The sequence below is a fragment of the Rhinoderma darwinii genome, chromosome 5, assembly GCF_050947455.1.
Source record: "Rhinoderma darwinii isolate aRhiDar2 chromosome 5, aRhiDar2.hap1, whole genome shotgun sequence".
Classification (NCBI taxonomy): Eukaryota; Metazoa; Chordata; class Amphibia; order Anura; family Rhinodermatidae; genus Rhinoderma; species Rhinoderma darwinii.
In genome coordinates, this window is record NC_134691.1 from 345,374,266 (window position 1) to 345,400,713 (window position 26,448).

Genomic DNA, 26,448 nt, shown 5'->3' on the forward strand with positions numbered 1-26,448 from the left:
GTTACATAGGACTGCAGGTGACATCTACTACATTATCTGTACTCAGAGAGGTATCACTGTGTTATCTGTGGTGTTACATATGACTGCAGATAACATCTACTACATTATCTGTAATCAGAGAGTTATCACTGTGTTATCTGTGGTGTTACATAGGACTGCAGGTAACACTACTACATTATCTGTAATCAGAGAGTTATCACTGTGTTATCTGTGGTGTTACATAGGACTGCAGGTAACATCTACTACATTATCTGTACTCAGAGAGTTATCACTGTGTTATCTGTGGTGTTACATAGGACTGCAGGTAACACTACTACATTATCTGTACTCAGAGAGTTATCACTGTGTTATCTGTGGTGTTACATAGGACTGCAGGTAACACTACTACATTATCTGTACTCAGAGAGGTATCACTGTGTTATCTGTGGTGTTACATAGGACTGCAGGTAACATCTACTACATTATCTGTAATCAGAGAGTTATCACTGTGTTATCAGTGGTGTTACATAGGACTGCAGGTAACACTACTACATTATCTGTGCTCAGAGAGTTATCACTGTGAGTTATCTGTGTGTTACATAGGACTGCATGTAACGTCTACTACATTATCTGTAATCAGAGAGTTATCAGTGTGTTATCTGTGGTGTTACATAGGACTGCAGGTAACACTACTACATTATCTGTACTCAGAGAGTTATCACTGTGTTATCTGTGGTGTTACATAGGACTGCAGGTAACACTACTACATTATCTGTACTCAGAGCGTTATCACTGTGTTATCTGTGGTGTTACATAGGACTGCAGGTAACACTACTACATTATCTGTACTCAGAGAGTTATCACTGTGTTATCTGTGCGTTACATAGGACTGCATGTAACATCTACTACATTATCTGTAATCAGACAGTTATCAGTGTGTTATCTGTGGTGTTACATAGGACTGCAGGTAACATCTACTACATTATCTGTAATCAGAGCGTTATCACTGTGTTATCAGTGGTGTTACATAGGACTGCATTTAACACTACTACATTATCTGTGCTCAGAGAGTTATCACTGTGAGTTATCTGTGTGTTACATAGGACTGCAGGTAACATCTACTACATTATCTGTAATCAGAAAGTTATCACTGTGTGTTATCTGTGGTGTTACATAGGACTGCAGGTAACATCTACTACATTATCTGTAATCAGAGAGTTATCACTGTGTTATCAGTGGTGTTACATAGGACTGCAGGTAACACTACTACATTATCTGTACTCAGAGAGTTATCACTGTGTGTTATCTGTGGTGTTACATAGGACTGCAGGTAACATCTACTACATTATCTGTACTCAGAGAGTTATCACTGTTATCTGTGGTTTACATAGGACTGCAGGTAACATCTACTACATTATCTGTACTCAGAGAGTTATCACTGTGTTATCTGTGGTGTTACATAGGACTGCAGGTAACATCTACTACATTATCTGTACAGAGAGAGTTATCACTGTGTTATCTGTGGTGTTACATAGGACTGCAGGTAACACTACTACATTATCTGTACTCAGAGAGTTATCACTGTATTATCTGTGGTGTTACATAGGACTGCAGGTAACATCTACTACATTATCTGTACTCAGAGAGTTATCACTGTGTGTTATCTGTGGTGTTACATAGGACTGCAGGTAACACTACTACATTATCTGTGCTCAGAGAGTTATCACTGTGAGTTATCTGTGTGTTACATAGGACTGCATGTAACATCTACTACATTATCTGTAATCAGAGAGTTATCACTGTGTTATCTGTGGTGTTACATAGGACTGCAGGTAATACTACTACATTATCTGTAATCAGAGAGTTATCACTGTGTTATCTGTGGTGTTACATAGGACTGCAGGTAACATCTACTACATTATCTGTACTCAGAGAGTTATCACTGTGTTATCTGTGGTGTTACATAGGACTGCAGGTAACTCTACTACATTATCTGTACTCAGAGAGTTATCACTGTGTTATCTGTGGTGTTACATAGGACTGCAGGTAACACTACTACATTATCTGTACTCAGAGAGGTATCACTGTGTTATCTGTGGTGTTACATAGGACTGCAGGTAACATCTACTACATTATCTGTAATCAGAGAGTTATCACTGTGTTATCAGTGGTGTTACATAGGACTGCAGGTAACACTACTACATTATCTGTGCTCAGAGAGTTATCACTGTGAGTTATCTGTGTGTTACATAGGACTGCATGTAACGTCTACTACATTATCTGTAATCAGAGAGTTATCAGTGTGTTATCTGTGGTGTTACATAGGACTGCAGGTAAACTACTACATTATCTGTACTCAGAGAGTTATCACTGTGTTATCTGTGGTGTTACATAGGACTGCAGGTAACACTACTACATTATCTGTACTCAGAGCGTTATCACTGTGTTATCTGTGGTGTTACATAGGACTGCAGGTAACACTACTACATTATCTGTACTCAGAGAGTTATCACTGTGTTATCTGTGCGTTACATAGGACTGCATGTAACATCTACTACATTATCTGTAATCAGAGAGTTATCAGTGTGTTATCTGTGGTGTTACATAGGACTGCAGGTAACATCTACTACATTATCTGTAATCAGAGCGTTATCACTGTGTTATCAGTGGTGTTACATAGGACTGCATTTAACACTACTACATTATCTGTGCTCAGAGAGTTATCACTGTGAGTTATCTGTGTGTTACATAGGACTGCAGGTAACATCTACTACATTATCTGTAATCAGAAAGTTATCACTGTGTGTTATCTGTGGTGTTACATAGGACTGCAGGTAACATCTACTACATTATCTGTAATCAGAGAGTTATCACTGTGTTATCAGTGGTGTTACATAGGACTGCAGGTAACACTACTACATTATCTGTACTCAGAGAGTTATCACTGTGTGTTATCTGTGGTGTTACATAGGACTGCAGGTAACATCTACTACATTATCTGTACTCAGAGAGTTATCACTGTTATCTGTGGTTTACATAGGACTGCAGGTAACATCTACTACATTATCTGTACTCAGAGAGTTATCACTGTGTTATCTGTGGTGTTACATAGGACTGCAGGTAACATCTACTACATTATCTGTACAGAGAGAGTTATCACTGTGTTATCTGTGGTGTTACATAGGACTGCAGGTAACACTACTACATTATCTGCACTCAGAGAGTTATCACTGTATTATCTGTGGTGTTACATAGGACTGCAGGTAACATCTACTACATTATCTGTACTCAGAGAGTTATCACTGTGTGTTATCTGTGGTGTTACATAGGACTGCAGGTAACACTACTACATTATCTGTGCTTAGAGAGTTATCACTGTGAGTTATCTGTGTGTTACATAGGACTGCATGTAACATCTACTACATTATCTGTAATCAGAGAGTTATCACTGTGTTATCTGTGGTGTTTCATAGGACTGCAGGTAACACTACTACATTATCTGTACTCAGAGAGTTATCACTGTGTTATCTGTGTGTTACATAGGACTGCAGGTAACACTACTACATTATCTGTAATCAGAGAGTTATCACTCTGTTATCTGTGGTGTTTCATAGGACTGCAGGTAACATCTACTACATTATCTGTACTCAGAGAGTTATCACTGTGTTATCTGTGGTGTTACATAGGACTGCAGGTAACATCTACTACATTATCTGTACTCAGAGAGTTATCACTGTGTTATCTGTGGTGTTACATAGGACTGCAGGTAACACTACTACATTATCTGGAATCAGAGAGTTATCACTGTGTTATCTGTGGTGTTACATAGGACTGCAGGTAACATCTACTACATTATCTGTACTCAGAGAGTTATCACTGTGTTATCTGTGGTGTTACATAGGACTGCAGGTAACATCTACTACATTATCTGTAATCAGAGAGTTATCACTGTGTTATCTGTGGTGTTTCATAGGACTGCAGGTAACATCTACTACATTATCTGTACTCAGAAAGTTATCACTGTGTTATCTGTGGTGTTACATAGGACTGCAGGTAACATCTACTACATTATCTGTAATCAGAGAGTTATCACTGTGTGTTATCTGTGGTGTTACATAGGACTGCAGGTAACATCTACTACATTATCTGTAATCAGAGAGTTATCACTGTGTTATCTGTGGTGTTTCATAGGACTGCAGGTAACATCTACTACATTATCTGTACTCAGAGAGTTATCACTGTGTTATCTGTGGTGTTACATAGGACTGCAGATAACATCTACTACATTATCTGTAATCAGAGAGTTATCACTGTGTGTTATCTGTGGTGTTACATAGGACTGCAGGTAACACTACTACATTATCTGTACTCAGAGAGTTATCACTGTGTTATCTGTGGTGTTACATAGGACTGCAGATAACATCTACTACATTATCTGTAATCAGAGAGTTATCACTGTGTGTTATCTGTGGTGTTACATAGGACTGCAGGTAACTTATACTACATTATCTGTAATCAGAGAGTTATCACTATGCTATCTGTGTGTTACATAGGACTGCAGATAACACTACTACATTATCTGTAATCAGAGTTATCACTGTGTTATCTGTGGTGTTACATAGGACTGCAGGTAACACTACTACATTATCTGTACTCAGAGAGTTATCACTGTGTTATCTGTGGTATTACATAGGACTGCAGATAACATCTACTACATTATCTGTAATCAGAGAGTTATCACTGTGTGTTATCTGTGGTGTTACATAGGACTGCAGGTAACATCTACTACATTATCTGTACTCAGAGAGTTATCACTGTGTTATCTGTGGTGTTACATAGGACTGCAGGTAACATCTACTACATTATCTGTACTCAGAGAGTTATCACTGTGTTATCTGTGGTGTTACATAGGACTGCAGGTAACACTACTACATTATCTGTACTCAGAGAGTTATCACTGTGTGTTATCTGTATGTTACATAGGACTGCAGGTAACACTACTACATTATCTGTACTCAGAGAGTTATCACTGTGTTATCTGTGGTGTTACATAGGACTGCAGGTAACACTACTACATTATCTGTACTCAGAGAGTTATCACTGTGTGTTATCTGTATGTTACATAGGACTGCAGGTAACACTACTACGTTATCTGTACTCAGAGAGTTATCACTGTGTTATCTATGGTGTTACATAGGACTGCAGGTAACATATACTACATTATCTGTAATCAGAGAGTTATCACTGTGTTATCTGCGGTGTTACATAGGACTGCAGGTAACACTACTACATTATCTGTAATCAGAGTTATCACTGTCTTATCTGTGGTGTTACATAGGACTGCAGGTAGCATCTACTACATTATCTGTACTCAGAGAGTTATCACTGTATTATCTGTGGTATTACATAGGACTGCAGGTAACATATACTACATTATCTGTAATCAGAGAGTTATCACTGTGTTATCTGTGGTGTTACATAGGACTGCAGGTAACATCTACTACATTATCTGTACTCAGAGAGTTATCACTGTATTATCTGTGGTATTACATAGGACTGCAGGTAACATATACTACATTATCTGTAATCAGAGAGTTATCACTGTGTTATCTGTGGTGTTACATAGGACTGCAGGTAACATCTACTACATTATCTGTACTCAGAGAGTTATCACTGTGTTATCTGTGGTGTTACATAGGAATGCAGGTAACACTACTACATTATCTGTACTCAGAGAGTTATCACTGTGTGTTATCTGTGTGTTACATAGGACTGCAGGTAACACTACTACATTATCTGTAATCAGAGAGTTATCACTGTGTTATCTGTGGTGTTACATAGGACTGCAGGTAACATCTACTACATTATCTGCACTCAGAGAGTTATCACTGTGTTATCTGTGGTGTTACACAGGACTGCAGGTAACACTACTACATTATCTGTACTCAGAGAGTTATCACTGTGTGTTATCTGTGTGTTACATAGGACTGCAGGTAACACTACTACATTATCTGTAATCAGAGAGTTATCACTGTGTTATCTGTGGTGTTACATAGGACTGCAGGTAACATCTACTACATTATCTGTACTCAGAGAGTTATCACTGTGTTATCTGTGGTGTTACATAGGACTGCAGGTAACACTACTAAGTTATCTGTACTCAGAGAGTTATCACTGTGTTATCTGTGGTGTTACATAGGACTGCAGGTAACACCTACTACATGATCTGTAATCAGAGAGTTATCACTATGTTATCTGTGTGTTACATAGGACTGCAGGTAACACTACTACATTATCTGTAATCAGAGAGTTATCACTGTGTTATCTGTGGTGTTACATAGGACTGCAGGTAGCATCTACTACATTATCTGTACTCAGAGAGTTATCACTGTGTTATCTGTGGTGTTACATAGGAATGCAGGTAACACTACTACATTATCTGTACTCAGAGAGTTATCACTGTGTGTTATCTGTGTGTTACATAGGACTGCAGGTAACACTACTACATTATCTGTAATCAGAGAGTTATCACTGTGTTATCTGTGGTGTTACATAGGACTGCAGGTAACATCTACTACATTATCTGCACTCAGAGAGTTATCACTGTGTTATCTGTGGTGTTACACAGGACTGCAGGTAACACTACTACATTATCTGTACTCAGAGAGTTATCACTGTGTGTTATCTGTGTGTTACATAGGACTGCAGGTAACACTACTACATTATCTGTAATCAGAGAGTTATCACTGTGTTATCTGTGGTGTTACATAGGACTGCAGGTAACATCGACTACATTATCTGCACTCAGAGAGTTATCACTGTGTTATCTGTGGTGTTACATAGGACTGCAGGTAACATCTACTACATTATCTGTACTCAGAGAGTTATCACTGTGTTATCTGTGGTGTTACATAGGACTGCAGGTAACACTACTAAGTTATCTGTACTCAGAGAGTTATCACTGTGTTATCTGTGGTGTTACATAGGACTGCAGGTAACACCTACTACATGATCTGTAATCAGAGAGTTATCACTATGTTATCTGTGTGTTACATAGGACTGCAGGTAACACTACTACATTATCTGTAATCAGAGAGTTATCACTGTGTTATCTGTGGTGTTACATAGGACTGCAGGTAGCATCTACTACATTATCTGTACTCAGAGAGTTATCGCTGTGTTATCTGTGGTATTACATAGGACTGCAGGTAACATATACTACATTATCTGTAATCAGAGAGTTATCACTGTGTTATCTGTGGTGTTACATAGGACTGCAGGTAACATCTACTACATTACCTGTACTCAGAGAGTAATCACTGTGTTATCTGTGGTGTTACATAGGACTGCAGGTAACATCTACTACATTATCTGTACTCAGAGAGTTATCACTGTGTGTTATCTGTGGTGTTACATAGGACTGCAGGTAACATCTACTACATTATCTGTACTCAGGGAGTTTTAACTGTGTTATCTGTGGTGTTACATAGGACTGCAGGTAACATCTACTACATTATCTGTACTCAGAGAGTTATCACTGTGTGTTATCTGTGGTGTTACATAGGACTGCAGGTAACATCTACTACATTATCTGTACTCAGGGAGTTTTAACTGTGTTATCTGTGGTGTTACATAGGGCTGCAGGTAACACTACTACATTATCTGTAATCAGAGAATTATCACTTTATCTGTGGTGTTACATAGGCCTGCAGGTAACATCTACTACATTATCTGTACTCAGAGAGTTATCACTGTGTTATCTGTGGTGTTACATAGGACTGCAGGTAACATCTACTACATTATCTGTTCTCAGAGAGTTATCACTGTGTGTTATCTGTGGTGTTACATAGGACTGCAGGTAACATCTACTACATTATCTGTTCTCAGAGAGTTATCACTGTGTTATCTGTGGTGTTACATAGGACTGCAGGTAACATCTACTACATTATCTGTTCTCAGAGAGTTATCACTGTGTTATCTGTGGCGTTACATAGGACTGCAGGTAACATCTGCTACATTATCTGCACTCAGAGAGTTATCACTGTGTTATCTGTGGTGTTACATAGGACTGCAGGTAACACTACTACATTATCTGTAATCAGAGAGTTATCACTGTGTTATCTGTGGTGTTACATAGGACTGCAAGTAACATCTACTACATTATCTGTAATCAGAGAGTTATCACTGTGTGTTATCTGTGGTGTTACATAGGACTACAGGTAACACTACTACATTATCTGTAATCAGAGAGTTATCACTGTGTTATCTGTGGTGTTACATAGGACTGCAAGTAACATCTACTACATTATCTGTACTCAGAGAGTTATCAATGTGTTATCTGTGGTGTTACATAGGACTGCAGGTAACATCTACTACATTATCTGTACTCAGAGAGTTATCAATGTGTTATCTATGTTGTTACATAGGACTGCATATATGTGTGTGTGTGTGTGTCCTGTTCTGTATGCAGTGGCGTAACTAAATCGGTCGCAGCAATTGCGCCCGGGCCCAGAAGCCAGGGGGCCCGCGGCCCCCCGCACCCCATCAATGAACAGTTACTATAGTAACTGGAGCCTATGTAATAAACTACACGGGCCCCTGTTACTATAGTTACTGACAGTACTTACCCCTCCTCTTCCTGGAGCGCATCGGAGGTTCTGACGTCACAGCGCTGTGCGCAGCGCATAACATCCCGACACTTGATGGAGTGAGGAACAGCGGCCGAAGAGGAGGTAAGTTAAATTTTAGTGTCTTGCTGAAGCTGATGGGTCGTGGTCCGACACCCGGGACCCCCGCCAGTCAGCGGTCTTGTAGGGGGTGCAGAGCTCGTACGAGCGCTACTTCCCTTTGATTCCGGTCACTTTCTCGCACTGAATCACCTACACTGACGCGTCAGCGATTCACAGTGTGAGCAAGTGAGGGAAATGAAGGGGAAGCAGCGCTCGTACGAGCTCTGCACCCCCTGCAAGACCGCTGATTGGTGGGGGTCCCGGGTGTCTGACCACGACCCATCAGCTATTGATGACCTATACTGAAGATAGGCCATCAATGTTTAGGGACTGGACAACCTTTAAAGCCCTCCATGTGTTAGGCTTAGATACAGGGCCCCAGCTTATACTGCATAAGAGTACTGTCTGCTGCCCCCTGTATCTAAGCCTACATTAGGCTTAGATACAGGGTCCAACAAGCAGTATCACACATGCACATGGGCCCTGTATCTAAGGCCCTGTTCACATCACCGCTGCTCTTCCGTTGAGGGGTTGTGTCTGGTTAACCCCTCAACGTAAAGGCAAACGGAAACCTTAGCTTCCGTTTGCATCACCATTGATCTCAGTGGTGATGGAAACTTTGCTTATGGCTTCCGTTTGTCACCGTTGTGAACGGGTTCCGTTGTTTCGGCGGACTCAATATCGCAGTCGACAATGCAAAACAACGGAACCTGCCACAACGGTGACAAACGGAAATCTTTAGCAATGGTGAGGGGAACGGAAGCGGAGGTTTCCGTTTGCCTTTCTTTTGAGGGGTTACCCGACGGAACCCATCAACGGAAGGGCAGCGGTGATGTGAACAGGCCCTTACTAATGTTTTATTTTTGTGTTTTTTTTTTACAGGTTTGGTCGTTGGACTATGTCGGATTCGAGGACTTCAATGACGGCTTTTTTATTCTCAATAAAATGGTTAATGAGGGTTGTGTGGGGGGTTTTATTTCAATAAATCTATTTTTTCTGTGTCTTTGTATTTTTTTTTTAACTTTATCAATACCAACTTACTAATGGCCGATGACAGATTGACAGCATCCATTACTAAGGCGGGGCTTAGTGTTAGCCGGTGAAAAGGCTAACACTAACCCCCATTATTACCCTGGTACCCACCGCCACCAGGGGTGCCAGGAAGAGCCGGGTACGATCCAGTACCCGACCATCTGTAGTGATGGTCGGATACTGGGGTGACCGCAGGCTGGTATTATTAGGCTGGGAAAAGCCAAAAATAGTGGTCCTTCCCAACCTGGTAATGCCAGGCTGCTGCTGCTGTGTTTTATCTGGCTGGTTATGAAAAATGGGGGGACCAGCCAGATACAACACAGCAGCAGCAGCCTAGCATTACCAGGGTGGGAAGGGTCACAGTTTTTGGCCTTTCCCAGCCTAATAATACCAGACTGCTGCCGCCCCAGTGCCCCTCCGTCACTACAGATGGTCGGGTACTAGATCATACCCGGCTCTTCCTGGTGGCGCTGGGTACCAGGGTAATAATGGGGATTAGTGTTAACCTCTTCAAGTCTAACATTAAGTGTCCCCCCCCCCCCCCCCCCGTAGTAAGGGGTGTTGTCAATCAGCCAGCATCTATTACTAAGGTGGTAGTTATAAAGTTTAAACAAATACAAAGACATAAATAAAATATTTTATTGAAATAAAAATTCCACACAACCCTCGTTATCCATTTTATTGAGAATTTAAAAAAACGCAGTTATCAAAGTCGTCCTCGAATCTGAAGTAGTCCAACAACCGAACTTGTAAAAAAACACAAACACACAAAAATAATTAGTAACACATCAAAAAGGAAAATAATTCTTATACTTACCTTTCCTGGGTCCAGCGCTGGAGCTGCAATGTCAGTGAGCTGAGCCCTGTATCTAATCCGATCATGTGTGATACTGTCTGCTGGGCCCTATATCTAATCCAATCATGTGTGATACCGTCTGCTGAGCCACTATATCTAATCCTATCATGTGTGATACTGTCTGCTGAGCCACTGTATCTAATCCTATCATGTGTGATACTGTCTGCTCAGCCACTGTATCTAATCTTATCATGTGTGATACTGTCTGCTGAGTCACTGTATCTAATCCGATCATGTGTGATACTGTCTGCTGGGCTCTATATCTAATCCAATCATGTGTGATACCGTCTGCTGAGCCACTATATCTAATCCTATCATGTGTGATACTGTCTGCTGAGCCACTGTATCTAATCCTATCATGTGTGATACTGTCTGCTCAGCCACTGTATCTAATCTTATCATGTGTGATACTGTCTGTTGAGCCACTGTATCTAACCGCGCCTACGGCTGTGGTGAGTAGAAGGAGGCTGGGGCCAGCCCTTGCCGACTCGTGGCTGCGGCTGTCAGAGGGAGAACGGAGCTGACAGCCCGCAGCCACGGGCATTACAGTATCCCCCCTCTTACGCCCCCTCTTCTTGGGACCGGAGCCCCCTCTTCTTGGGACCAGAGCGAGAGAGAAACTTTTTCAGAAGAGCAGGAGCGTTGAGGTTCTCCTCTGGCTCCCAAGACCTCTCTTCAGGACCAAATCCCCTCCAATAAACCAAATAAATGGTCTTTCCTCTCACTCTTTTGGTGTCCAGGATCTCTTGAACCTCAAATAAGTCTGAAGGGCCGCTGGCGACAACCACAGGGTTAGGAGTCTTGGTGTAGCGGTTCAGGACCACTGGCTTCAGGAGGGATACATGGAAGGAGTTGGGGATCTTAAGGGTAGGAGGCAGCCGAAGCTTATAGGCGACAGGGTTGATCTGTTGTAGGATCTCGAATGGTCCAAGGAACCTGGGAGCAAACTTGCATGACGGCACCCTTAGTCGTATGTTCCTAGAGAACAGCCAGACCTTTGTGCCAGGAAAAAACTGAGGCGATTCTCTTCTCCTTGTGTCCGCCCTCCAATTCATATGGTCAACTGCCAGCAGGATGGAGGATCGAGTCTGCCGCCAAATCTGTAGAAAGTCCCTAAAGGCCGCGTCAGCAGCTGGTACCTTGGATGAATCAGGAACCGGGAGAGGTATTTGTGGGTGTTGGCCAAGGACTATGAAGAACGGAATGTTCCTTGTGGACTCGCTGGTAAGATTGTTGTAGGAGAATTCAGCCCACGTAAGCAACTGCACCCAGTCATCATGCTGCCTAGAGACGAAGTGACGCAGGTAGTTCTCCAAGATTTGATTGATCCTCTCAACCTGTCCATTGGACTGAGGATGGTAGGCCGAGGAAAAGTCCAACCTCACACCTAGAAGTCCGCAGAGGGCTCTCCAGAACCTCGAGGTGAACTGAACCCCCCGATCAGACACAATATGCTGCGGCAAGCCGTGCAGGCTGAAGATGTGTTGGATAAACGCTTGGTCAGTTGAGGAGCAGACGGAAGGCCGGTCAGAGGAACGAAGTGGGCCATTTTCGAAAATCGATCCACCACCACCCAGACAGTACTGCATCTGGCAGAGAGAGGCAGGTCAATAACAAAGCCCATAGCTATATGCTGCCAGGGAGCATCGGGCACAGGCAATGGCTGGAGCAGACCAGCGGGTCTGGAGTGAGCGACCTTGTTAGCTGCACACACAGAGCAGGAGGAAACAAAGTCCATAAGATCTTTGGGCAGCGTGGGCCACCAGAAATGACGGGCAATCAAATCCCGTGTCTTACGGATCCCTGCGTGACCTGCCAGTCTAGAGGCGTGTCCACAGCGGAGGACTCTCCTTTGGTCAGCCATGCACACAAAAGTCCTCCCTGGAGGGATGTCCCCAACTTGAAGTGGATTGACTGAGACAATACAGGAAGGGTCGATAATGTTCTGGGGCATCTCCATGGTGTCTTCTGTCTCAAAAGACCTGGACAAGGCATCGGCCCTCACATTCTTGTCGACCGGGCGATAATGAAGCTCAAACTGGAACCTGGCAAAGAACAGTGACCACCTGGCCTGACGAGGGTTCAGCCGTTGGGCTGTCTGGAGGTAGGTCAGATTCTTGTGGTCTGTAAAAATCAGGATTGGATGAGCTGCGCCCTCTAGTAGATGTCTCCACCCCTCCAGAGCCAATTTGATGGCCAGTAACTCCCGATCCACAATCGAGTAGTTGCGTTCTGCGGAAGAGAAAAGCTTAGAGAAATAGCCACATACCCTTGACTTGCCCTTGGAACCTCTTTGGAACAGGAGTGCACCTGCACCAACAGAGGAGGCGTCCACCTCCAACGAGAACTGTAGGGAAACATCTGGATGGTGGAGGATAGAGGCTGACGTGAAGGCACTCTTCAGGGTATTGAATGCGGACTCTGCCTCAGGAGTCCACACCTTGGTGTTCATGTCCTTCTTGGTGAGGTTAGAGATGGGAGAATTCAGTGAAGAGAAGTTTGGGATGAACTGTCTGTAAAAATTGGCGAATCCAAGAAAGCGCTGTATGGCCCTCAAGCCTTGAGGACGTGGCCATTCCAGGACAGACTTTACCTTTTCAGGATCCATCTTGAGACCTCTATTCGAGATGATGTAGCCCAGGAAGGGTAGCGCATCTCTCTCAAACACGCACTTCTCCAATTTGGCGTACAGATGATTCTCCTTTAACCGCAGCAAGACTTGACGGACATGTCTCTGATGCGTTATAGGATCTGGAGAAAAAATCAAGATGTCATCAAGATAGACCACAACACAAACATAGAGGAGGTCACGGAAAATGTCATTAATAAACTCCTGGAAGACCGCGGGGGCATTACACAGGCCGAAGGGCTTTACTAGATATTCATAGTGTCCGTCCCGGGTGTTAAATGCCGTCTTCCATTCATCACCCTGGCAAATCCGGATTAGGTTGTAAGGTCTAACTTGGAAAAAATCTTGGCACCACGTATACGGTCAAATAATTCTGAGATCAATGACAATGGATACTTATTTTTCACCGTGATCTGGTTGAGACCCCGGTAGTCTATACAGGGACGAAGAGAACCATCCTTCTTTTTGATGAAGAAGAACCCGGCTCCTGCCGGGGAGGAAGACTTGCGTATGAAGCCTTGCTCCAAGTTCTCTCTAACATAGGCGGACATTTACAGAGTCTCTGGTAAGGAAAGAGGATATACCCTACCAAGGGGAAGGGAAGCACCAGGAGGCAGCTCGATAGGACAGTCATACGCCCAATATGGGGGCAGTGTCTCCGCCTAAATCCTGCCAATGACTGAGACAGAGGAGGCTGAGCCGAACAAATCTGTCCCAGTCCACGATTGTGACACTCGGGGCCCCACTGGAGAATTTCTCCAGAGTTCCAGTCCAGGACTGGGGCATGCAATCTGAGCCAAGGCAGGCCCAGCTACACAGGGTTAACGGCTTTGGATAGGACATAGAATGACAGGAGTTCGGAGTGGAGAGCCCCTACTTGAAGCCTCAGTGGTTTGGTCACAGCAATAACTGGGTCTGGCAGGGGTAGACCATCCACTGAAGCAATTGTCAACGGGCTCTCCAGAGGGGTGGTGGGTAATTGAAGAAGGCCCACCAGGTCTCTATGGATGAAATTAGCAGCGGATCCAGAGTCCATATACGCAGAGACCTGATGCGTTCTCTCGCCGGACACTATGGTCACGGGTAAGGACAATTTTTACCCAGGGTTGTCACTCCTAGCAACCCTAGGTTTTGGGATCTTTGGGGGCACAGGCGCACTAGATGGCCACCGAGGCCACAATATAGACAAAGTACCGAAGTGCGTCTGCGTTGTCTCTCCTGGGTGGATAGCTTACACTGGTCCATCCTTACAGACTCCTTAGGAGGATCGACATCTGAGGACAGCAGGGGTTGCTGCAAAGTAGGAACCAGACTAGGAAGGTCTCTCTCCCGACGAACCTGTTGGAGGCGTTCTCGGATCTGCATATCAATCCGGGCGGACAGAAGGATGAGGTCATCCAGGGTAGATGGCAGGTCTCGAGCGGAAAGTTCGTCCTTAATTTTAGGAGACAGTCCATGCCAGAATGCAGCCACCAGAGCCTCATTGTTCCATAACAGCTCTCCCGCCAGGTTGCGGAAGTGGATGGCGTACTCACTCACGGAGGTGTCTCCTTGGCGTAATTTAATCAAGGAAGCTGCTGCAGATGAGACCCGTCCAGGGTCCTCAAACACCATTCGAAAAGTCCGGAGAAAGGCTTGGAAGTCACGGGTCTCTGGTCCTTGTCTCTCCCAGATAAGGTTCGCCCATGCTAGAGCCTTGCCAGTGAGGAGAGAGATGATGAAAGTGACCCTTGTGCCATCAGATGAAAATGTCCTAGTATACAGGCTGAAGTGGATCTGGCACTGGTTCAAAAATCCACGACAGGTACCTGCGTCTCCATCATAGCGGTCCGGAAGTGGCAAAGAAAAACGCGGGTCGACACTGTCAGGAGGTGTAGTCTGAGGACCAACACTGCCAGGAGGTGTAGTAGGAGGAACGGCAGCTCGTGCCTCCTGTTGACGTACGAGAATGTTCAAAGCTTGGAGGAGTTGGTCCTGTCGAGACTGGAGGTCCAGCAAATCTGCCGCATCTCTTGTGACGTCGTCATGGTCTTGGATCGACTAGTGGTGTCAATGGCCTGAGCTTACTGTCACGAGGGGTTCGTGGACCCACTGGGCCGTACCGTCTTGGTGGTAAGACAGCTGGCCAACAGGATGCAGGTCAAAGTCTATAGTTCGTATAGAGTACCTGTGGCAGCTCGGACAGTAGCAAGGCAGGCTTGGCAGGAACTTGGCAGCAGGTGGACGTCAGGTGTGGAGAAGCAGGACAGGCGTGGTATACAGCACAGCACGGCACTAGATCAGGATACAAGTATAGGATACAGGAACAGGAACACTGGGAGCAGGAAACACTAGGGGGCCATATGCAATACAGACTAGGAATACACAGCAAAGCTCCGGCAAAGAACTAGGGGGCTGGACCCCTCTTATAGTCCAGAGTATTCACGGGTCAAGGGTCATGAACGAGGTCTGGTGTGCGCGCTGCCCCTTTAAGAGCGGGCAGGAGCGTGCGCGCACACCCTACGGGATCCGGCTGTGGTGAGTAGACGCGAGAGCTGGCTTCTCCTGTGGAGGAGGCTGGGGCCAGCGCTTGCCGACTCGTGGCTGTGGCGGTCAGGGGGAGAACGGAGCTGACAGCCCGCAGCCATGGACATTACAATGTCTATATATATGTGTGTGTCCTGTCCTGTATATGTGTGTCCTGTGCTGTATGTCTATATATATATATATATATATATATATATAATGTGTGTGTGTGTGTCCTGTCCTGTCCTGTATATATGTGTCCTGTGCTGTATGTCTATATGTATACATATATATATATACAGTATATATATATGTGTGTGTGTGTGTGTGTGTGTCCTGTGCTGTATATATGTGTCCTGTGCTGTATATATGTGTCCTGTGCTGTATATATGTGTCCTGTGCTGTATATACGCCTACTAGGAGAGAGGAAAAGGCACATGTACAATATTGCTTACACCCAAAATAATAAGAAATGATTCACCCCTGACGAATCTGCACCCAGAGGCAGTGATACGCGTGGGGCCGTCTGTCCTTATTCCAAAGCCTGTTTGGGTCATGTATCCGTTTTCTCTATCGTGATCATTTCTCTTCAGATCCAGTGGCTTTTTGTGCCTAGGACCGCGCTGCTGGTGACGACGAAGGGTCAGCGCTGTACCCGCCTATTGCAGATACGGTCACCAAGCTAATATATATATACATTCATATTTATGTGGTTATAGTTTCCTCTCATTGGGGTGTAGATATTATCTTGTACTCTATATTCCTGTGTGGTGCAGCTTGTGGTCGCTCCCCAGGTCACTAGTTGCAGGTGATACATTATTTATACGGCTGTTTTATCCTTTTGATATTGTCACATATTTGGATGCTACTTGAGATTTCTGGCTGTGATTTTCTTCTGGTTTCATTTTCACAGCTTTGCTGATTCTTTCTGCTTTGTAAATGTTTTTTTATATTTTGTATGTTGTGTATAATAAAGTTTGGCTTTTTCGTGCCCCTTTCTTATTATTTTGGGTGTGCGGAATTTTGCACATCTGCCTTTTCCTCTCTCCTAGTTCGCATATTTTTTGCATGTTATTGCAGCACCAGATATAGATTTCTTACATACATAGTGGTGCCCATACATCCCCATCCTTTTCTGTCCTGTAAATATGGGTCCTGTATGTTTATATATATGTGTGTACACTATATAGAGGAAAGTATGTGACCCCCCCCCCCCCACACACACATTACACTACAGGAGATTTCATTACGTCCCATTATAAATCCTTAGACATGTTCCCCCTTTGCAGTAAAACATCTTCCACTCTCCTGGGGGCTTCCTACAAGATTTTGGGGTTGTGAGAATTGTTGCCCCTTCATCCAGAAGATCAATTGTGGGGTCAGACACTGATGTTGGGGGAGGGGGTCGGGCTCGTAATCTCTGTTCTAGTTCATCCCAAAAGGTGTTGGATGGGGTTCAGGACCATGTGCGGCCGGTCAAGATCTCCACCCCAAACTCCCCCAACCAACCGACCAACCAGCCGACCAACCAACCGACCAACCAACCGACCAACCAACCAACCGACCAACCAACCAACCAAGCCGACCAACCAAACCAGCCATATCTTTATGGAGCGGGCGCAGTGATGAGGGACAGAAAAGACCGAACCCCAAACTGTTCCCACAAAGTTGGAAGCGACAATTGTCCACAATGTTTTGTGTAATTAATAATTAACCCTTCACTGGAACTAAGGTGCCGACCCCTGAAAAACACGTCACGGTGGCTCAGTGGTTAGCAGCGCTGCGGCCCTGGGTTCAAATCCAACCAAAGGCGACATCTGCATGGGGTTTGTATGTTCTCCCCGTGTTTGTGTGGGTTTCCTCTGAATTTCCGCCCACACCCCAAAGAAACAAACATACCGATAGGGAATTCAGATTGTGAGCCCCAGTGGGGACAGAAAGTGCGGACCTAGCAGTGTATTTGTATCTATATGTGCTGCGTGTGTGTGTGTATATATATATATGCATGTGATCGATTTACTCCTCATCCTCCCAACTTAAAATGTTCTGTGAATCCCCCTTCCCTTTTCTTACTTTATTAACCCCCTCCTACCTCTAAATCCATCTTCACCCTGTACCCCCCACCCTACAGCCCCTGTAATGTAGGGTTTGCGCCCGTTGTGTCCCCTTTTCTCGTTCCCCTCCCGCCGCGCTCGTCCCTTTTTGCTGCTCAGAGATTGAGTTGTTCGGTTTGTTTGGTGTTTTGTCGTCTGCGCAGGACGACGAGGCAGAAGTCGCCACAGTCACGTCATTACAGGAATATGAGCCGGATAATTGGATTTGCCGGGGTCAGTACATTACGGGGGAGGGTTAATGATAAACTCAAGGACAGTCCTGACATAGACCGTAATCCACTGAAGAACGCGCACGATGGCGGAAGTTACTAACTCTGCGCTTCATGCGCCATTCTCAGACTGATGTCCCCGGAGCACAGCGCCCGCCTCTTAATAAATTTGGCGCATCTTTGGCTGTCCGTGTGCCGGAAATTACAATCTCTGCGGGATATGAGCAGACGCAGATTTACACCATAATTTACACCAATTTCTGGCGTACGTGATGGTAAATCTATAAGAGTGACAGCCACAGTGCCCCCATCACATCAACAGCCACAGTGCCCCCAACACATCAACAGCCATAGTGCCCCCATCACATCAACAGCCATAGTGCCCCCATCACATCAACAGCCACAGTGCCCCATCACATCAACAGCCATAGTGCCCCCATCACATCAACAGCCACAGTGCCCCCATCACATCAACAGCCATAGTGCCCCCATCACATCAACAGCCACAGTGCCCCCAACACATCAACAGCCATAGTGCCCCCATCACATCAACAGCCATAGTGCCCCCATCACATCAACAGCCACAGTGCCCCCATCACATCAACAGCCATAGTGCCCCCATCACATCAACAGCCACAGTGCCCCCATCACATCAACAGCTACAGTGCCCCCAACACATCAACAGCCACAGTGCCCCATCACATCAACAGCCACAATGCTCCCATCACATCAACAGCCATAGTGCCCCCATCACATCAACAGCCACAGTGCCCCATCACATCAACAGCCACAGTGCTCCCATCACATCAACAGCCATAGTGCCCCCATCACATCAACAGCCACAGTGCCCCCAACACATCAACAGCCACAGTGCCCCCATCACATCAACAGCCACAGTGCCCCCAACACATCAACAGCCACAGTGCCCCATCACATCAACAGCCACAGTGCCCCCATCACATCAACAGCCACAGTGCCCCCAACACATCAACAGCCACAGTGCCCCATCACATCAACAGCCACAGTGCCCCCATCACATCAACAGCCACAGTGCCCCATCACATAAACAGCCAAGGGCCCCTATAATAGTGATAGCAACAGTGCCACCATAGCAGTCATAGCTACAGTGATCCCATACCAGTGACATACACTGTGTCCCCGTAACAGTAACAGCCAAAGTGCCCCTATACCAGTAATAGCAACAGTGCCCCATAACAGTGATGACCACAGTGCCCCCATAATTGTGACAGCACAATGCCCCCTTAACAGTTGTATTCCCACCCCCACCCCCATCATGTTTGTGATAGTGCATTAGGTTTATATGTATTACACCCCGGGGTTACGCGTGCAGAATTCGTACCTCTGGTTATTTGGCAGCCGCTCTGCAGGGAAATGATCCTGACAAGTGGTGATATAGCAGAGCTGGCGACAGATCTGAGCCGTCACGCTGCATTTACCCACCACCCGTGACCCTGCTGCTGAGGAAGATGCCAGAAGATGACCCCTCCACCCACAGGACGATGCCCCCATAATATCCTGACTCCTCTAAACTTCCCAGGAGCCTCTTCTTCTGTCAGGGAAAGTGGGGTGACCAATATGGGGGCAATACAATGATGTATTGGGGTCATTGTGATTATTGTTTGGATTGTGGTGATTGTGATTATTGGTTGGATTGTGATGATTCTAATTAATGTTTGGATTGTGATGATTGTGATTATTGTTTGGATTGTGATTATTGGTTGGATTGTGGTGATTGTGATTATTGTTTGGATTGTGATGATTGTGATTATTGGTTGGATTGTGATAATTTTGATTATTGTTTGGATTGTGGTGATTGTGATTATTGTTTGGATTGTGATTATTGGTTGGATTGTGGTGATTGTGATTATTGGTTGGATTGTGATAATTTTGATTATTGGTTGGATTGTGATAATTTTGATTATTGTTTGGATTGTGGTGATTGTGATTATTGTTTGGATTGTGGTGATTGTGATTATTGTTTGGATTGTGGTGATTGTGATTATTGGTTGGATTGTGGTGATTGTGATTATTGTTTGGATTGTGGTGATTGTGATTATTGTTTGGATTGTGGTGATTGTGATTATTGTTTGGATTGTGGTGATTGTGATTATTGTTTGGATTGTGGTGATTGTGATTATTGTTTGGATTGTGGTGATTGTGATTATTGTTTGGATTGTGGTGATTGTGATTATTGTTTGGATTGTGGTGATTGTGATTATTGTTTGTATTGTGATTATTGTTTGTATTGTGATTATTGTTTGTATTGTGATTATTGTTTGTATTGTTTGTATTGTGATTATTGTTTGGATTGTTGTGATTATTGTTTGTATTGTGGTGATTGTGATTATTGTTTGTATTGTGGTGATTGTGATTATTGTTTGGATTGTGATGATTGTGATTATTGTTTGGATTGTGGTGATTGTGATTATTGTTTGGATTGTGATGATTCTAATTAATGTTTGGATTGTGATGATTGTGATTATTGGTTGGATTGTGATAATTTTGATTATTGTTTGGATTGTGGTGATTGTGATTATTGTTTGGATTGTGATGATTGTGATTATTGTTTGGATTGTGGTGATTGTGATTATTGTTTGGATTGTGGTGATTGTGATTATTGTTTGGATTGTGGTGATTGTGATTATTGTTTGGATTGTGGTGATTGTGATTATTTTTTGTATTGTGGTGATTGTGATTATTGTTTGGATTGTGATGATTGTGATTATTGTTTGCATTGTGGTGATTGTGATTATTGTTTGCATTGTGGTGATTGTGATTATTTTTTGTATTGTGGTGATTGTGATTATTTTTTGTATTGTGGTGATTGTGATTATTGTTTGGATTGTGATAATTGTGATTATTATTTGGATTGTGGTGATTGTGATTATTGTTTGGATTGTGGTGATTGTGATTATTGTTTGGATTGTGATAATTTTGATTATTGTTTGGATTGTGGTGATTGTGATTATTGTTTGGATTGTGGTGATTGTGATTATTGTTTGCATTGTGATGATTGTGATTATTGTTTGTATTGTGGTGATTGTGATTATTGTTTGGATTGTGATTATTTTTTGTATTGTGATTATTGTTTGGATTGTGATTATTGTTTGTATTGTGGTTATTGTGATTATTGTTTGGATTGTGATTATTGGTTGGATTGTGGTGATTGTGATTATTGGTTGGATTGTGATGATTGTGATTATTGGTTGGATTGTGGTGATTGTGATTATTGTTTGGATTGTGATGATTGTGATTATTGTTTGGATTGTGGTGATTGTGATTATTGTTTGGATTGTGGTGATTGTGGTTATTGTTTGGATTGTGGTGATTGTGATTAATGTTTGGATTGTGGTGATTGTGATTATTGTTTGGATTGTGGTGATTGTGATTATTGTTTGGATTGTGGTGATTGTGATTATTGTTTGGATTGTGGTGATTGTGATTAATGTTTGGATTGTGGTGATTGTGATTATTGTTTGGATTGTGGTGATTGTGATTATTGTTTGGATTGTGGTGATTGTGATTATTGTTTGGATTGTGGTGATTGTGATTAATGTTTGGATTGTGATAATTGTGATTATTGTTTGGATTGTGGTGATTGTGATTATTGTTTGGATTGTGATGATTGTGATTATTGTTTGGATTGTTGTGATTGTGATTATTGTTTGGATTGTGGTGATTGTGATTATTGTTTGGATTGTGGTGATTGTGATTATTGTTTGTATTGTGATTATTGTTTGGATTGTTGTGATTATTGTTTGTATTGTGGTGATTGTGATTATTGTTTGCATTGTGGTGATTGTGATTATTTTTTGTATTGTGGTGATTGTGATTATTGTTTGTATTGTGGTGATTGTGATTATTTTTTGTATTGTGGTGATTGTGATTATTGTTTGGATTGTTGTGATTGTGATTATTGTTTGTATTGTGGTGATAGTGATTATTGTTTGGATTGTGATGATTGTGATTATTGTTTGTATTGTGGTGATTGTGATTATTGTTTGGATTGTGATAATTTTGATTATTGTTTGGATTGTGGTGATTGTGATTATTGTTTGGATTGTGGTGATTGTGATTATTGTTTGCATTGTGATGATTGTGATTATTGTTTGGATTGTGGTGATTGTGATTATTGTTTGGATTGTGGTGATTGTGATTATTGTTTGGATTGTGGTGATTGTGATTATTGTTTGTATTGTGATTATTATTTGTATTGTGGTGATTGTGATTATTGTTTGGATTGTGATAATTGTGATGATTGTGATTATTGTTTGGATTGTGATGATTGTGATTATTGTTTGGATTGTGGTGATTGTGATTATTGTTTGGATTGTGGTGATTGTGATTATTGTTTGGATTGTGATTATTGTTTGGATTGTGATGATTGTGATTATTGTTTGGATTGTGGTGATTGTGATTATTGTTTGGATTGTGGTGATTGTGATTATTGTTTGGATTGTGGTGATTGTGATTATTGTTTGGATTGTGGTGATTGTGATTATTGTTTGGATTGTGATGATTGTGATTATTGTTTGGATTGTGGTGATTGTGATTATTGTTTGGATTGTGGTGATTGTGATTATTGTTTGGATTGTGATGTTTGTGGTTCCTCTGTATGACCTTATTTCATATCAAGTGCTGTATTGCGTGTCGTATTGCGGAGATGCATAGAATAAGGCGACACATAGAGTAACACAGTCCCGTAAGAACTCGGAGTGCCACCATACAGGCTCCATGTTCTGTGCTGCAGGAGGCCTTAAAGGGGCTGTCTCATGAAGACACCCCCTGTCCATTTGTGCTATAAAGGCATACGGACAATATAGGGAGGAGTCCCCCACTCGAAACCCCACTTGGCGCTACAGTGTAATGCATTCACCTGTCTGTCTTTGTTTTCTCCTGGACTTGTAGTGATCAGCTGATTGCTGGGGTGCCCAGAGATGGACCTGTGGTAATCAGCTGATTGCTGGGGTGCCCAGAGATGGACCTGTGGTAATCAGCTGATTGCTGGGGTGCCCAGAGATGGACCTGTGGGGATCAGCTGATTGCTGGGGTACCTGGAGCCAGACCTGTGGTGATCAGCTGATCGCTGGGATACCAGGAGCCGGACTTATGGTGATCAGCCAATTGCAGGGGTTGTTTGGAGCCGGACCTGTGGTGATCAGCTGATTGCTGGGGGTGCTGGGCGCCAGAACTATGGGGATCAGCTGATCGCTGGGGTACCAGGAGCCGGACCTGTGGGGATCAGCCGATTGCTAGGGAGGCTGGGAGTCGGACTTATGGTGATCAGCCAATTGCAGTGGTTGTTGGAAGCTGGACCTGTGGTGATCAGCAGATTGCTGGGGAAGCCCAAGGATGGACATGTGGTGATCAGCTGATTGCAGGGGGTGTCAGGAGCCGGACCTGTGGTGATCAGTCGATTGCAGGGGGTGTCATGAGCCGGGCCTGTGGTGATCAGCTGATTGCAGGGGGTGTCAGGAGCCGAGCCTGTGGCGATCAGCTGTTTGCCGCAGCAGCTCCCATTTGAAAGGGGTGAACTCTGCAGGGACAACCTTTATGGAGATTCAATAAGGAAATTTTTCGACTATTTCCCCACATTGATTATTGGGATGATTTGTCATTTTCATAATACTGCAAAGGAAAGCGGAGAAGTGAGCGAAGCGCCAGAATCTCTCTCGGGCTGACAAATCTCTCAGAACAAGTGGCGCAGAAGCTTCATATAAATGGTGTTTATCCTGAAAATTGCCATAAATACCTTAATAAATCTGGCCCATTCTCTAAGAACTTTATAAAGGGGTTGCCCCTTTGGGTGCTGGACACGCAGCATCTCCCAGAGCAGGTGCTGTTTTTTTATTTCCCATGAATAATCTTTATGACTTTTTGATTAGATTTCCATAAATGTCTCATCTCATCCGGAGATCAGGGTCTCCATTCCCGAAAGATACATGGTCAAGCACCTGCGATCACATTCCATCAAAGTCTATGGGAAATACAGAACTAGCTGATATATTACCAGTTATCCCACACTGTCGTCGAGCACCCTGGTCTCAGGAACAGTGGGGTCCCCCAAACAGATTTATGGCATACATGTTATTGTAGGGAAAACCCCTTTAAATCTTATAAAAAGTCCAACAAACCAAGTCCATGATGTCAGCAAGAAGAATCCAAAGGACTATCAACAATTCCCGCTGTCCATATAAAAGATCCTATAGAATCCCATATAAAATGCAATAACCAAAGGGACACAAATACCAGAATAATAGAAAAACAAACAAATAATATAATCCAATGTAAAATCTGTTATTTGGGGAGGTGGGAGCTTGTAAACATCACCCCTCCCCCTACTGCTTAGGGGTAAGGGGCTTCCGGGAAAGGTTTCTCCAAAATATAACAAACAAGTCAAATAAGAGGAACTGACTATAAACAATGTAAACTCCAAGGAGATCAGATATAAAGAGGCAGAAGAGAATTCATCATTATAATGTACAGCCCCCCACCAGTACTCAGCCCCCCCCAGAAGTACTCAACCCCCTAGAAGTACTCAGCCCTCCACCAGTACTCAGCCCCCTAGAAGTACTCAGCCCTCCAACAGTACTCCGCCCCCTAGAAGTACTCAGCCCTCCACCAGTACTCAGCCCCCTAGAAGTACTCAGCCCCCCAGCAGTACTCAACCCGCCACCAGTACTCAGCCCCCCACCAGTACTCAGCCCCCTAGAAGTACTCAGCCCCCCAGAAGTACTCAGCCCCCCAGCAGTACTCAACCCCCCACCAGTACTCAGCCCCCCACCAGTACTCAGCCCCCTAGAAGTACTCAGCCCCCCACCAGTACTCCGCCCCCTAGAAGTACTCAGCCCCCTAGAAGTACTCAGCCCCCTAGAAGTACTCAGCCCCCCACCAGTACTCCGCCCCCTAGAAGTACTCAACCCCCACCAGTACTCAGCCATGTGCCTGCTGTATGTGGCTTCACTGCACTGTGTCACAATGTATCAGGAGAACGGAGATCCTCTCCCTGAAAAGTTGTTACAAAGCACAAAACAAAACTACTAACAATGTTGTAGGGAGATGTTGTTACAATGTATCAGGGGTGCAATGCTCTGTAGGCTGCAGCACATCTCACCTCCACCATCTGACTCTGTGCACTTCTGAAAGAGACCGACAGGATGTACAGCAGGTGTGGAAGAAGAATCCGGAGCTCCTGGGTCCTCGCCATCTTCCCTCCCCGTGATCAGCAGCAGCAGGGGCAGGAGCAGGGGCAGGAGCAGGCAGCAGGGGTAGGAGCAGGGGTAGGGCAGGCAGCAGGGGCAGGAGCAGGCAGCAGGGGCAGGAGCAGGGGTAGGGCAGGCAGCAGGGGCAGGGCAGGCAGCAGGGGTAGGGTAGACGGCAGGGCAGGAAGCAGGGGTAGGGCAGGCAGCAGGTTCAGGCCGGGGAATTGATGCCTGCAGTCCGGGCTCCAGTGTGTGCAGCCTTTGCTTTCTCCAGTCTCAGCCACACAGCCCGGAGCTTCCCAGGGGGATCATTAATTAATAAGCCTGGTGTCATTTACACTGGGGGAGGGAGGATGTCAGAGAACCAGTCAGGAGCAGGTTCTGGAAAGACTGAGGGACGGATATATATCCCAAGAAGCTGCAGTTATATAATGATGACTGACCCCAGGAGCTCACAATCTAATCTTCCTGTTTCCACAATATATCACTCCCATCATCCCTGACCCAAGGAGCTCACAATCTAATCTTCATGTTTCACAATATATCACTCCCATCATCCCTGACCCAAGGAGCTCACAATCTAATCTTCATGTTTCACAATATATCACTCTCATCATCCCTGACCCAAGGAGCTCATAATCTAATCTCCCTATCACTCCCATCATCTCTTTCTCCAGCAGCTCACAATCTAATCTCCCAATCTCACACAATGTATCACACCCATCATCTCTGTATCCAAGAGCTCACAATCTAATTTTCCTGTCTCACGCACAATGTATCACTCCCATCATCCCTGACACTGATCATTACTTTCATATGTAATTAGTGACCTCCTCATTCCAGAACCATGGACAGTGATATTAAGATCTCCTGCTGTAACATCCCCCAGTCTCTGAGAAAATTTTCCACTGGATTCTAGGACATGGTAATGGTGATTCCTTTCCACTTAGCCACAGGAACATTGCTGATGAGGTCGGGCAGTGATGTCGGTGATGAGGTCTGGCAGTGATGTCGGTGATGAGGTCGGGCAGTGATGTCGGTGATTAGGTCGGCCAGTGATGTCGGTGATGAGGTCGGGCAGTGATGTCGGTGATGAGGTCGGGCAGTGATGTCGGTGATGAGGTCGGGCAGTGATGTCGGTGATGAGGTCGGGCAGTGATGTCGGTGATGAG

At 44.2% G+C, this 26,448-nt stretch overlaps 1 protein-coding gene across 1 annotated transcript in view; it reads right to left on the reverse strand.

Moving 5' to 3' along the window:
* Positions 1-25,316, reverse strand: part of TMIE (transmembrane inner ear) — a 62,888-nt gene extending 37,572 nt beyond the window's left edge. The window contains exon 1 of the mRNA XM_075828814.1: positions 25,189-25,316. Coding sequence (XP_075684929.1) covers positions 25,189-25,281 — 93 coding nt within the window. The 5' untranslated portion in view covers positions 25,282-25,316. The remainder of the gene's footprint in view (positions 1-25,188) is intronic.
* Between the last annotated feature and the right edge of the window lie 1,132 nt (positions 25,317-26,448).